At 37.4% G+C, this 14,313-nt stretch overlaps 4 protein-coding genes across 6 annotated transcripts; 2 read left to right on the forward strand and 2 right to left on the reverse strand.

Annotated features, from left to right (window-relative positions):
* Positions 1-51: 51 nt before the first annotated feature.
* AIMP3 (aaRS-interacting multifunctional protein 3) lies at positions 52-1,560 on the reverse strand. Its single transcript, XM_014357049.2, has 4 exons — positions 1,317-1,560; positions 569-772; positions 391-486; positions 52-302 (listed from the first exon to the last, which is right to left on the reverse strand). Exons 1-4 carry the CDS (start codon positions 1,401-1,403, stop codon positions 171-173), a joined length of 519 nt encoding a protein of 172 aa, XP_014212535.1. The 5' UTR covers positions 1,404-1,560; the 3' UTR covers positions 52-170.
* Positions 1,561-2,084: 524 nt separating this feature from the next.
* Positions 2,085-4,475, forward strand: CysRS-m (cysteine--tRNA ligase-like protein, mitochondrial). The gene is made up of 8 exons (XM_014356914.3): positions 2,085-2,374; positions 2,452-2,747; positions 2,807-3,014; positions 3,087-3,352; positions 3,423-3,559; positions 3,629-3,751; positions 3,820-4,077; positions 4,151-4,475. The coding sequence occupies exons 1-8, from the start codon at positions 2,163-2,165 to the stop codon at positions 4,187-4,189; spliced, it is 1,539 nt and encodes a 512-aa protein (XP_014212400.3). The 5' UTR covers positions 2,085-2,162; the 3' UTR covers positions 4,190-4,475.
* Positions 4,240-5,737, reverse strand: Non3 (Ribosome production factor 2-like protein Non3). Of its 3 annotated transcripts, none has more exons than XM_089590988.1 (6): positions 5,645-5,737; positions 5,525-5,558; positions 5,296-5,428; positions 4,769-5,208; positions 4,552-4,696; positions 4,240-4,477 (listed from the first exon to the last, which is right to left on the reverse strand). In XM_089590988.1, exons 2-6 carry the CDS (start codon positions 5,545-5,547, stop codon positions 4,262-4,264), a joined length of 957 nt encoding a protein of 318 aa, XP_089447114.1. In that variant the 5' UTR covers positions 5,548-5,558; positions 5,645-5,737; the 3' UTR covers positions 4,240-4,261. The 3 variants fall into 3 exon arrangements, with proteins under 3 accessions (XP_089447114.1, XP_089447115.1, XP_014212479.2); XM_089590989.1 differs by having other exon boundaries at positions 5,525-5,563; XM_014356993.2 differs by having other exon boundaries at positions 5,525-5,737.
* A 366-nt stretch (positions 5,738-6,103) lies between these two features.
* LOC106642277 (uncharacterized) lies at positions 6,104-8,156 on the forward strand. Its single transcript, XM_014357003.2, has 9 exons — positions 6,104-6,253; positions 6,415-6,559; positions 6,639-6,787; positions 6,858-7,050; positions 7,112-7,258; positions 7,343-7,408; positions 7,480-7,557; positions 7,680-7,733; positions 7,813-8,156. Exons 1-9 carry the CDS (start codon positions 6,236-6,238, stop codon positions 7,941-7,943), a joined length of 981 nt encoding a protein of 326 aa, XP_014212489.2. The 5' UTR covers positions 6,104-6,235; the 3' UTR covers positions 7,944-8,156.
* Positions 8,157-14,313: the final 6,157 nt, after the last annotated feature.

Below are 14,313 nucleotides of genomic sequence, written 5' to 3' on the forward strand. Positions count from 1 at the left end.
TGAAAAAAAAAAAACATGTATATCGGTACTCAATAATAAATAAATGCAAAATTTATTTGCCTTAGATAGATAATTAACAAATTTATTACTAGTTATAAATCGTCAATTTAGTACGAAATCGTTACACTCGATGGAATTTCACGTGAAAATGAGAAAATAAAATCAAGTTGTTACAAATACAAGTGCATCATGTTAAAACTAATTACATCCATGGTTTGTCTTAATTTATCGTCTTGCTGCATATTGTCAAACCATCTCGATAAGTGCACATATTCTGCTTTTTCTTGCAAGCTCAGTCTTTGCTGAAATACATACATAGCAAAACAATAAAACGTTTAAGGTTGTTTTATAAAATTTTAATAAAAACTGCTTATTATATGCATATCTTACCATAATTCCATGTAAAGCGTAGTACAGAGTAACATCTGCAATAGTTTTTTTCGTCCCTGCCACGTAAGTGCTGAATTTTAATACATAATTCAATTCCTAAAAGAAGCATTGGAATATTTTATTTGCAAGCCCATCAATAAGAAACAAGTACATAATATAGGATTGGAAAAAAAACTACCTTCAGGACTCTTTTTTCGTTGTTTGAGTTGTCTGCATAATTGACACAGAGCACGGCGTACTCTAGCATTTGTCTAGTCAACGCTTGTGTTATAGCATCGTCACCCAGTATGGCCGGATATTTAGAATTTTTAACAAGGGTTTGAACAATTGTACTAAATCCTTCGGTGCTTTGATTTTTTATCAAATCATCTGTGGCCACAGTCTAAAATTATGAAAACCACCGATGTTTTAAGTCTTTGAAAAAATTAATATTTGTAAGAAAAAAAAAATTGTCGCAAATTGAAATTTTTTTCAAATACGTACAATAAGACTGTTTGGGTGTTAACTATTTCAACGATCACTGTAATTGCTACGTTATTGTAGAGGTACCAACTTTTCCTTTTAAACACGTTGGTTAGATAAAATTTTACACGCGAGTACTACAAAAATAGTAAACGTGCTCTCGAAAATTGGGAAAGCTTCTCGCCACGAATTCAATATATAACCAAGTGTGAAGCACAAGCCCAAAAAAATGCAACTTTTTGTATTCTATTTTTTTCCAAACTTTCTTTTAGATGCTAAGAAATATTCAAGTTGCAGCAAGAATTCCTTCTTTAAAATAATAAAAAAAAAAACAAAAAAAAATGAGTCTCGTCAGACAGACATCCACCCTACTCGAACATAGCTTGGCTTTAAAAAGACCGTTCCCCATATACACGCCAAGAGAAATGAAAAGTGCAAGCGCCAAGGACACTGCATGGACTTACGTTGTTCTCGGAGACGTAGAGTTTCCCCGGAGAGATGTCCAGGTACTCGCTTATTCTATTCACGCATTCGATGTTGCAGAGGACCATCTTGGGCTCGTAAAGACAACCGAAAAATATAACTAATTTTTAGTACAAACGGAAAAACGAGACTCCAACAAACGTCGTCGGGCAAGCCACAACTAATTCTTGTACGCTCTGACAAGAAAAGGTTAATGGTGGTCGATGCGGCGAGGGCGACTATATATACCTTCTCTCCCTCGCTGATTGGCTGTGCTTCGATACTGTACTTGCGATTGAAAACATGAAAATAATAATAAACAGCTGGTTTTTTTTTGAGTTAACCGTCTGCTAAGCAGTGTTGCGTGCAGTCTGTTACAACTATACCGAAGTAAACATCGCATCGGTTGCTTTTGAAAAAAATTGTATAATTGATACATTAAAATAATTTATGAAAAGCGCTTTAACAAATTTTTTGCGAAATAATTTTTTGTTAGTACTATTGTCTGCCGGTACATATTTATTCAACGTTAATTGGTTTGATTGTGAATAAAAGTAAATAATCTGACATGAGATTAAATTTTTACAATGTTTGATAATTTATAAAAATCAACATTTCGAATCGAGCGCGAAAACCATAAGGATATTTTTCAAAAAATTAAAAAATTATTTCCCTTAATGTATCATTATTTATTAGAATGGTATATTCCAATTATCTAACGGTACTAAAGAGAAAAAGTTCATATTTTTATAGTGGAAATTTATATGTAGGTTGAGCGCATTGAAAACTCTTTTTAAAAACTTGAATAGTAAAATTATTGTTATATTGGCTCGCGACGCGTGTAAAAAATGTTTAAAACTTGGAGAAGACTAGTTCATTCGAGTGCAAGGGCTTGCAACAAATTCGAGTGGATACAGCCAAGTGGATCTGACTCTGGCATCGTTGTTTATAATCCGGTGGCTAGAAAAAAGACTCCATTGATCTTAAGAAACAACAATATTGTCACATGGTACATGTGTGGGCCGACAGTCTATGATTCAGCTCATATTGGACATGCTTGGTAATTTCACTTTTATGAGTAAAATAATTTTTGTTAATTTTTCAGAGATCCCATTGCTTATGCTTAATTTTTTTTAGTACATATGTTAGATTTGACACTATCCGCAGAATTCTAACGGAATTTTTTGATATGAATGTTGTACTTGTCATGGGAATGACCGACATTGATGACAAAATTATAATGCGCTCCAATGAAACTGGCATGGACTGGATGAAGCTTACTCATAATTATGAAAAAGAATTTTTCTCTGATATGGATTCTCTTAATGTCCTAAGGCCATACAAGACTTGTAGAGTTACAGATTATATACCAGACATCATTGCTTTTGTAAAAAAAATTGTGGACAAAAATGGAGCATACGTTGGCAAAGATGGTAAGTTATTGTTGAAATACGTCAAATCTAAGTCATTCAAACTTTTGGTGATTTTTTAGGATCTGTATATTTTAATACATCGAATTATAAAAACTATGGAAAATTAGATTTGCCATTAACGGAAGATGATGCAGAGAAAAATCCACACAAAAAATCTTCTCTGGATTTTGCATTATGGAAGGCAGCAAAGCCAAACGAACCATATTGGGAAAGTCCTTGGGGTATTGGCAGACCAGGTTGGCATATTGAATGCAGTGCAATGGCTAGGTAAAAAAAATATTTTAATTGCATTGAAATCGGATAATAATAGTAATTTATAAAATGCCATTTAATTATCAGTGCGGTGCTTGGAAACAATATTGATATTCACACTGGAGGTATAGACTTGGCTTTCCCACATCATGAAAATGAGGAAGCTCAATCTTGTTGTCATCATGATGCGCATCAATGGGTCAATTATTGGATGCATACAGGACATTTACATAAGTCAAAAGACAAGAAAATGTCAAAAAGTTTGAAAAATACGATGAACATACCTGATTTATTTAAAGATCTTACACCTAATCAGTTCAGGATGCTTTGCCTTTTGAGTTATTACAGAAATAGTAACGTATAGCCCAGTATTTTATTTATGAGAATGATATGCATTTTTGTTACTATTTAATACGTTTTTAGATATTGAGTACTCTGATATTACTATTCAGAATGCAGTGAATGCATTGAAAAAAATTGAATTCTTTTTAAGTGATTGTGATGCTTATGTTTCTGGAAAATATCAGGATGGAAATGTAGATGGACCTAAACTTTTAAAAGTGAGTTTTTTAAATTTATTATGAATAATTATTTCCAATTAAAGATATTTTATGACATATGATTTTCAGACTTTGGAAAAAACTAGAAATGAAGTGATCGAATCGCTTAAAAATGATTTCCATACTCCAAAAGCTGTTCACGCTATTTTAAGTTTGATTTCGGTTGGACATGAGATGCTACATCAAAAACAGGTAATTTTATAATTTTTTAAGTGATAATGTTTAATTTAAAATTCATTAAATTTATGTTTAATTTATAGACAGAAACTGTTGCAAGGGATTCCGCAAGTGTTGCGGCTGTATCGAGTTATTTACAAAGATTAATTTCCAAACTGGGTATAACTCAATCAACAGCTTTAAAACAAAGTTGTGATCTATCTAACGTACTAGATATTTTTATTGATTTCCGAAATGACATTCGAAATAAGGCTATTGAGAAAGACGTTAAAGATGTGGAATCTTTGAAAGCTTGCGACAATGTCAGAAAAAGACTGTCTGACTGTGGAGTTGACTTAAGAGTAATAAAAGTTTGATTTTTTTTTTTGTAAAATTTTGATATAGAATACAGTAATGAAAAAAGATTTTTTTCAGGATCAGAAAGGAAAATCTCTATGGACAATAAGACAGTAGCTTGGAAGAAAGAGTTTTTGTAATTTATGTAAACAAAGTTTATTACCTACTATACAAAAATGTAAATTGTACTTATTCAGCCTCGGCATTAACAACCTTTAATTTTTTAGCTGATTCTTCATCAACAATTAAACTTTTTCTTTTTTTTTCTGCTTTAACTTCTGTGGGAGTTTTGCGCAAGCCTTTCATTTTTCTTGTCTGTATTTTATGCAGTTTCTGTGAACCCATATGTATTCTTCCAAGGGTTTTTCCTAATCCATCTTCGCTTATGTTCTTCTTCTTCTTTACCTACAAAAAAATATTGAGTTATGAATACAAAATTTTATCATTGCATGAAATAATATCAAAATTGAGAGTCTTACCTTCAGTTCTTTAGGTCTTTTGCAAGCCTGTTTGAATAGATCGTCTGTCGCAAGTTTTGTTCTTCTCACTCTCAGATCCATGCGTGGTCCTATCTCTACTAATTCAATTTTTGGTATTCTGGTTCCAGATTTTTTCAATTGAACCCTTAAGACATATTGATAGTTGATAGGTGTGTGATTGGTTTTATGAAATAAAATTTAAGTAAAAAAAACATACCTGTAACTCCTAAAGAGTATGCAGTTGTCATGGGCTGTGAAACTCAAGACATGCTCCAATCCTTGTAATCTGATTTGACCAACTGTTTCTCTTTGGAACATGTCAACCAACAAGTTACGAATCCTTCCATACTCGTGGTTATTTTCAAACAACTCCCCTTGAAATACTAAAAGAGGTTTTATTCCTTCAGAAATTTTTTCTGTCTTGAAAGTTTTCAAAGCTGTGTAATTTTCCACCCCGAATTCTACCATGTCCATCAAAGTATGTTCAAAGAGTCTTCCAAGTACGAGATTGTGGGGTCTTTTTTTATTACTGGAAACGAACATAAACAGAGCCGCATTGTATTTCTTGCTAAATTTTTCAATCAACGTGGCATCTTCGAAAGGATGAATTTCATTTCTCTTTTGCATCATTTGGCCACCTGGTTTTTTTAATTGATACTGTAAACATATCGCAATAAAAGCATAACAGTTTGATATTTTGTAGAACACCATAATTTTGTTAAAAAATGTTTGCTTGCTACTTACCAAATCTTTCATGCAACTCTGTCCAATTGGGGAAGTTTTGGAACCCTTAATATAGATCGTTTGCTTGGGATCTTCAATTATTTTGGGCTCTTTTTTCTCAAGTGCCCTTTTAGCCCTGTGAGTTTTGGGCTTACTAAAATTATATCAAAAGAACACATGTTACACAATTTATTATTTATAACGAAATTAGAGGTTAAAGATTTCTTAAAACTTTTGGTTGTATACTCACACTACTCTTTCGATAACACCCATGTTGGAACCTTCTTTTCTTAGCAGTTAATAATAATTAGTGAAATTGTTGTTAAAAAAGATGTCCTCCCTTACAAATAAACAATTGCTTTATACTTACTTTGACAGGCACGGCTAACTAGTGTGACTACCTACACGTGCTCCGGTCAAAGTTGGCTACAGTATAGGTATGTTCGGGGACCGAGATTGGGCGCACGCCGTCAAACCGCGCTCGCCTGCGCTCGCCCGAGCTGATCCACTGAGGGTCCTGATTGGCTGAAGTCTCTCTTCCTATATAGAGACCAACGTTGTCTGCTTTTCTAATTGTAAGATTACGGAACACATTCAAAACACATCACCAGTAAATCGACAGTAGCGCCCCTAATTACGCAATATTGTCACGTCGTGCATATGTAACGTAACTGGATGGCGGTGATTAGGATTGCGGAATGGTGTTATACCATTCCACCGTTCCTATTTTATTGGGTCGTTGGAGGTATACTATACTCCAGCGTTCTGGGGTTACTGGGTTATACCATTCCACCGATCCTATTCAGCACTCGAATCGAACAAGTCTTGCGTTGAACTATTCCATTTTTTCTGTAATCGTGTTGGCAACAGTTTTAATCCAACCGCGTGTGCGTGTGCGTGTGTAACCGTTTTCGAAAGGTTATGTTTATTTAATTTTTAATGTAATTTTAAACCATTCATTATGAGCTGCATCAAGTTTGTAAGTGTTTTTATGATTTTTCTCAGTTAAAATTATTGTTTTTAAGTACTCAAATGTGTATGTGAAATTGTCAATTTCAAATAAATCAGTGATATTTTTGTTTACTTCGCCTACAACGTACGCATACATATCTATATAACCTCATCAAATCTGTTTTTCAGCCGACTTCAAAATCCGAACTCAAAACGCCAAACAACAAAGATAGTCCAAACGATCAAACTGCGATTCTTACACAGTTGATTGCAGCTGCAAATCATACGTTTGGACCGGGCAATTGGAGTCATGCAATCACGAGTCAAACTCTTGGTAAAAATTATTGTTGACACCCTATTAAATTTTTAAGTGTAACAATTGGAATTTTTTATTAATTGTCCTTTCTCTATAGACTTTGTGGACTATATAAATGGTAGGTATCACACAGGATGTGCAACTATTTTAAGAGTACAGTTGAAAAATGGAGAGTTTCATGAAGCTGTAGGATACCATTCATCAGAGGGTTCAACTAAGTCGTCAGCAGTACAAAGAGTTAGATTTGTAAGTACAAAATGCATAAAGAACTTGGCCTATTGTTGACCAGTGAAAAAATTTTAGGAAATGATTTTAGGGTTCGTTGAACGATGGATTAAAAAAAGCACTTTTATGTTTTGACTGTGATATTTCGAGTAAAATCAATACTTCCACAAATCGACAAACAATTAGTCCGTTAGCAACAGAAACGCCATCCAGCAAGGTGCAACAGCTTAAAAAAGCAACACCGGTCCAAACAACAACAACAACAACTGCTGTAACAAGTATTGGTGAGTAAATTGGATGTGACGATATCTTATTTTAATTTTAATTATTATTTTTGCATCATAGATGAAGAAGCTTTTGCAGAGATCCCTATGTCACAAGCTGATGCTATCTTGGATATTGTAGAAATGGATCACTTATTTGATAAAGATCAATTGGCAAACGGAAGTGAGCCACCCCAAAATGAAGGGAATAAGCCATTTGTACCCTCTGGTATTAAAAAATTGAATCAATTGAAAAATCAAAATTAATACTTGCAAAATACTTGTAATAAATGTAATTTTTTTCAATTGTCAGATAAAGAAAAAAAAGAGTCATCAAATGTCAATACTCATCGCATAAAAGATGTGAAATCGAACAAAGGTAAGATAATTTTTTATATATCAATGCATTTATGCAGAAAAATTTTACTTAAATTATCTGATTACTCATAGATGGGGATGAAGACAAAAAAAAATTAGTACGCACAAATTCCAACAGTACGACGGAAGTTACCGCCAAAGCTAGTTTTGGTAAGAGTAATTATTGTACGTGGATAAAAATAGTTTTATAAAAACTTAATGTAACTGAATTTTTATAAAAGAAAAAACTGTTGGTAGTTTGATTGACAATACTAATAAACTGATTATCTCAGATGGTGTAAGCAAAGAAACGAAAATCGAGAGATCCAGAAGTAATCTCCACAAAGGTAACTATGAACTGTACACAAATGCATTAATACTAAAAATTGAAAATTACGTTAAAGCCAAACTGTGTGTAAAAAATAGTTATGACAGAGGAAGAAATGAGACTAGAGAGGAAAAGAAAACAAAGAGAGATGCAAGAGGAGTTCAAAAGGAAGGAGATGAAAAAAATGTACAGCGAGAACGGACATAAGCTCCCAAATCCTAGATACTAGAAACTGTCCATGTTTTCATCAACGGAAGAATGTTTGCTAGGTAATCTAAGGCATGTACATACTTAACAAATATTTATTGAGTTGAATTTGAAAGAAAATATATAATTTATATGTTTAAAAATCATCGATTGTACATACGAGTTGTGAAAGAATATCAGCTACCAATTGATCTTAGAGTATTTTTAAGAAAGCGAAGAAAAAATTGTTATGTCAAACGGAAATGCAAAAAAAAAAATATATATATATGGAAAACAGTATGCAAAAAACCGCTCTCTGATTGTACACTGTATCCTAGCTCAAAAGAAAAATGGGGACAAAAAGGGTGAAAATGTACAGTGGTGCAGAGAAACGAGAACGCGCGCTCGCAGCAAACGAAATTAAATAATATGTACCGGGCTGTAGCCATGCAAGCCAGCCAACTAGACAGCCCAGCCAGCGGGAGCTGTGAAGTTCACACATGCGCTGGGTAACTCCTTCTAAGGTGTACTTACAGGGAGCGCAGTTAAGCGCCCACTTAATTGTTCCAACAAGTCGCTAACGAGTGCGTGTTTTAAAATTATTCAAGTGGCTTGATAATTACAACGACTCCTGAAAAACGCCCCTTTCTCTCAGCTGGAGCCAACTGCGGGCTTTTTCGCCCTGGTGTTCCCTTTTTTTCGCATCCTATACCCTCGTACTCGCGTTTTAACGCGCTATAATGTACATAAAGCAACGTGATGCTGCAAGAAGTCTGACGTCAAGCGCGAGGAAAAATCATTTTCAACAGCCACCACCCTCGTCGCGCTGCTTGAAAAACTTTTTTTTCTCCCTCCCTCGTAACAGTACAGGGGCGCCCCACTAAATGGAAAGAAGGAAAACATGGTAGGGAACACCCGCCCTTTACAAGAGCAACAAAGTCATTTTCACTTATGCTTTTTTTTTTACTTTCTTTCATTAATCGCTAAAACGATTTTTTTCGAGCACCGGCTATTATTGCGCCGCAAACTGCAGCCCCCCCCCCCCTGCGCTTACGGGCAAATAATGGCCGTGTTACGACACTTTTATGATTCTCCGGGCGCCCCTCCCCCCCCTTTCCTCGTCACCCTCGCGCTTTTTTGCTGGCCCTTAGCCGCGACCTCCTCGTTTTTTCCCTTCCTTCCCCCCCCAGCTTTACCTTCAGCTATTGAGAAAAGTCACTTTGAAGATTGTTTTTACGCGGTTTAATAGTTAAAGCCTCCTCCGGCCCGCTGATGCAGTGTATATATGGAAGGGCGCGCTGGGATACCGCAACGGGTTTAATTACGGTTCGATGTTAATGCTGGGGCGTAAAAAAGGGGGGGGGGAGGGTGGTTGGTAGCGGCTTACGGGGCGATATTTTTGTTTTTATAAATGAGTGGCGCTGGGTACGTCATAAATTTTATAGGAAAAAAAAAAAAAAAAATTGTCACCAGGGCGGCCCATCGGAGCGCGACGGAGGATTTATTTAAACGATGAAAAAACTGTAATTGAAATCGATTCCTCCCCTTCCCGATGATGTGGGTGATTTTAATCAAACTGCCGTATTTTGTATTATTTTATGAATACTCGAGTGCAAACACAAGTGTGATCCACCTTTTCCTCGACCCGATGAAAATACACGGGTAAATTTGCTTGCCCCATCGTATTTCGAGTCGAAGCGGTTTTATTTTCCAACCATTGCTAAAAAAAAAAAAAAAAAACATTGGGTTTCCGAGGATTTTATTTTTCCCGCAAAAGTACCAATCAGTTGCGGAGCAGAGCCCACGCGGAGTATGGGCACACGTGTAAAACGTGCACGTATATATATATGCAAGGGAAAAAAAAGTCGTGGGAACCCTCGCCTACGCGGTGGAGGTACGGAAGACCAAGTCGAAGACCGTACACGTGCAGGATGTACAGCTAAACAGGTTTTTTTGTACTGGATCTGGCTTTTGTGAAACATAGTTGGCAGGTGATCGATGATTACAGTTAGGAGGGTTTCGGTTCCGCGTCCCGGCTCTCCCGTAAAAATGATATTCCGAGTCCCTTTTTATCTTTTTTTGCTGTACTCCTAAAGGTGCTTTCGGCAGCTCCGGCGAGGTGAAACAAAATAAAACATAGGAAGGAACAGGTGAAGTGAAAAAAGAAGCAGCAGCAGCAGCAGCGCGATTTTTGTCTTTTGTTTTTTCAGGTACACACACCCGTACGCGAGTACATGGTTGCTCGAGGAGACGGAGGTACCTTTTTTTTTATCACTTCCTCCTCTCCGGCCGTCGATCGCGCGATCCGCGAAACTCCTCGCAGTGATTCCGTCGCCGAGACGATATTACACGTAGCACTTACGATGCGCACGGGAATACGTGTACCCACGCACCATCTCGTGTACGTAAACACAAAGTGGGTGTATGCGAGCGATGAAAAGAAAGCCAGAGACGAAGGAAGTCTTATTTATAAGTAAGTGTGTATGTGTGTGTGTGTATATATATCGAGCGCTTCGCCTGCCTCCGGCTTTTCCGTATACTTATGCAGACCCCCTGTTCGCTCGAGGCTCGGGCCCGGCTTCTTTCCGCGAGTAACTTTGCCGCCGAGGCTCAACTCTGGATTTTATCCCCTCCCCCCACTGCGCTGTCTCTGCTTCTTATTATTTTTCTCGCTTATATACCAGCTCTCACGTGTTTTTTATATATGTGTATTTGTATATTACAGCCCGTGCCTGCGTGTGTGTATGTGCTTTGTCGTATATTGTATTCCGCGCATCGTCGATATCCTTCGAGCCACGTCTGAGGGTTGTACATAATGTGCCCCCACACCGAAATGGTGTACCTAATACCCGCCACTTCTTAGATGCTGTGTATATTTATATACATGTTTCCTTGTGTTGTGGTGCGGGCTGCGGCAAAAGGATAGAATAAGAAGAAGAAGAAGGTCGGAGGAACTACGTCTTATTGCGATATTTAATGACTTTTCGAGAACTCAGACGGCAGCAGCCCGATGCTCGGGGTATTCTTCCATCCTCCCTGGAAACGTGAGATTTTTTTTTTTTTTTGTTTTTTTTTTTTGAAAGCGCGCCTCTATATTGAGAAAAATATTGCCTCGCGTTTCCCTCGTAATTTCGCAGTACAACTGCATTTGTTTCCGTTTACACCGGGCAACCGTAGCACGATGCACCCTTACACCGACGCTTATATATATTATGACCGGGTGTCAATTGGCTGATTTATTAATTATTTTTTTTTTTTTTTATTACTTACGCGTGATGTCACGAGCATTGTCAGATTTCGTTTGAACTTTAGTGATCGTGTCGTCATAGGAAGAAACTTACTGTAGACATATACCATTGGTCTTACCATAACGGGATCTTTCTACTTGAGGGCATCTGCTGCCACTGTACAGGTATATAAAACGTCTACTCGTTTCTCGATTTTTACATCTGGCCGCGAATAAAAGTGCAAATTAACGTTTCTCAAATATCGTATCTTTTACTCAACATCACGCGCCCTATGTATGACATTTTTCACGGATACAATAGCGCGAAAAGTTGCGATCGAATGTTTTCATCGCGAGCAATTGTTTGACGGCCGCATTGTCGGGAAAAGAGTTTATACACTCGGAGCGGGTATTGTTTATCAAAAATTAATTGTATTTCCGGCAAACTTCAATGGGAATCCGAAACACGTCAACAATCTAATTTCCTTCCATGAATTTTCCAACATAGGTATTTTCAATTACTTCATTACGGGGAAAATTCACATATCGCGTCGCTAATGACACGCACACCAACGAACTTTTCATCGATACACGCGGTATGTATATATTCATATCTACTGTAATATTCAACTTTGGCGTATATACACACTTTGTTGAAATTCATCGGACTCTTTGACCAAAGGTAAATAAAATTAAAAAAAAAAAAAAATACATACGTACACGCCACTGTCCAATAACTTGTTATTGCCTACGGTAAAATTTGTTTGACGTAGGAAAATATTGAAAAAAATGCCCGGGATCGATGTAAATTCCCCGCGAGAGCGAAATAAAATGCATCGCGTATAACTTTTGATGAAACTCGTACACACACCTATACCACCATCAATCTACCCGCGCGCGCATTCATTTGCCCGACGGAGATACTTACCAGGGGCGTGGGGGCATCGAAAAATTTTATTGATGACCCGATTTATCCGCACGGACTTCTTTGTCGAGGAAAAACTTTTTACCTCCCGTTCTTTCGCCATCGCTGTGCCGCTCTTCTACTATTTGTTACCCAGAGCGAGCATACATATTTTATATACATCTACACTCACACCGGCGCACCTAATACACATGCATAACGGGAAAATCGCGTTGTTTGAGATATGTGTACATCGCGCAGTTGGAACCCCCTCGTTTTCTTTCGACCGTGTACACCTACGTGTGCACTGGGTGAGTATATATATATACACATAAAAGCTCAGAGCTTTGCCGCGATATACTTTCCGAGATCTCTATGTTTTTAATCTTCCAAGAAAATTACGTGTGTTATGAAACCCCTACCCCATCCCATCTCTTTTTTTTTTTTCATACCCACTCCACATACTTTCTGCCTCGAGCTCGTACATTTAATATAATTTGGAATGCGAGGCAAGCCCCGGCAAAGTTTCGAGCCGCAAAAGCATTTTCTCGTTTAAGCCCCGGGTTTATGTATTATATATATATATATTTTTTTTTCTCCCCCGGAAAAATAATTGTGATCACTTCAAAAGTTAAGATACGAGAACAAAAACGTTTCCCTCCGACTCCTATTGTCCTTGTGCCGTGCGTGTACGCCACCCAGTTTATTTCAACCTGGATGAGAATAGGTTTTCTTTTTATCTTTTTTGCAAGTTAATATAAAATGTGCGACTAAAATCTTTTTGAAAAATTGCATTACAGCCTCCGCGCGGGGAGAAAAAATGATACCGAAAAAGTACACCCAAACACGAAAAAGCTGGGAACGAGAATTTTGCACTTGTTGAAAAACTTTGCATATTAGCAAAGTAGAGTATACCAGCAGCTCGGATACATACAGGTGCGTTATGTTGAAAATTAAATGCTAATGTGTTGCACCTGCAGAGTATTTTTTATCGAAAACAACAAACATTTTTCGCGCGTTTTTTTAGGTCACTCACAACACCATCCATCTGCTGTAGGAACAGTTGCGTATTTACATTTATCGAGTGCGAAGGGATGAATTTCATGACTCTGGGGGTGAGAAAAAAAAAAAAAAAAAGCGTAAACACCTTTTGTAAAAATGCATACTGTAGTACTATAACCTCCGGGGAATATTTTTTTTAGTGGCAATACTGTTTTATTGAATTTGTAAATAAAATGAAAATTTATGTCTTTAAATCACACGAAAACCCACTAAATAAGGCAATTGCGATTTACCGATCTATATACGGTCTCGCTGTAACAGATACACCCACAAATTGAGCAAAGTACATATTTCTCTGATAAAACGGATCGATGAGAGAAAGAGACGAGGAGGAAGGAGAAAAAAAAGGCCCTTTGCCATCAGCTCCACAGCTACAATTACCGCTATACGCAGGCGGAAGGGGGGGGGGGTATAACAGCGATAGCTCCAATTTGTCATCGCGGCAATTTGCAAACGGATCGCGATCGTCGCATCAGCAGCTCCTCCTCTTTCCTGTCACTGCAATTCCAAGTTTCGAATGTAATATAACACCCCTCTCCACCCGATATGCCTCCAGCTGGTTGGTGTATACCGTTTACATGTGTATGTACACGCAGGTGTACTCGGCAAACAGAAAGTTGACGAAACACGACGAAATATCATCCGAATATAATTACAAAGTTTTCCGGAAAACTTTGTAATTAAATTTTGGAGCGTGCACGCGTCGGGATACCAATTGATTTTAATTGTAACCCGCACCAGTAGGGAGAATAGCGTAAAAATTGGCGAGTGACACCTGATGGCTCCGAACGATGATTTTGAAAAAAAAAAATGTGATTAATAACTTATAAATCAAACGACGGTACCTAATCATTGACTCAACGCAAGTAAATACATCCTTATTTCAGGTGTCTTGAAAAAAAAAAAAAAAAAAAAAAAAAAAAAAAAAAAAAAAAAAGAGTATAAACCCGGTGTTCTCGAGAAAAAGCTCGTACAAGCCGCGGGCCTAACGAGAACCTTCCTTGTCGCTTCCGCCGTGAATACAAAAATTACGGCTCGAGGACCGCGCACAGGGGGGTAGGTGAAACGGGGGAAGGCGCGAGCGCGATTCATTTTGTCCCAGGGGCCAGCTTATAGCCACACCCTTTCCACCCACGTACATATACGTTATGGTATATAGCGCGGCACTCGCTGTACACCCATATACACCACTCGTGCATATATATATATATATATATATAT

Source organism: Copidosoma floridanum, unplaced genomic scaffold, assembly GCF_036245765.1.
Source record: "Copidosoma floridanum isolate Cflo_tuat_1 unplaced genomic scaffold, Cflo_Japanese_pri ptg000013l, whole genome shotgun sequence".
Taxonomy (NCBI): Eukaryota; Metazoa; Arthropoda; class Insecta; order Hymenoptera; family Encyrtidae; genus Copidosoma; species Copidosoma floridanum.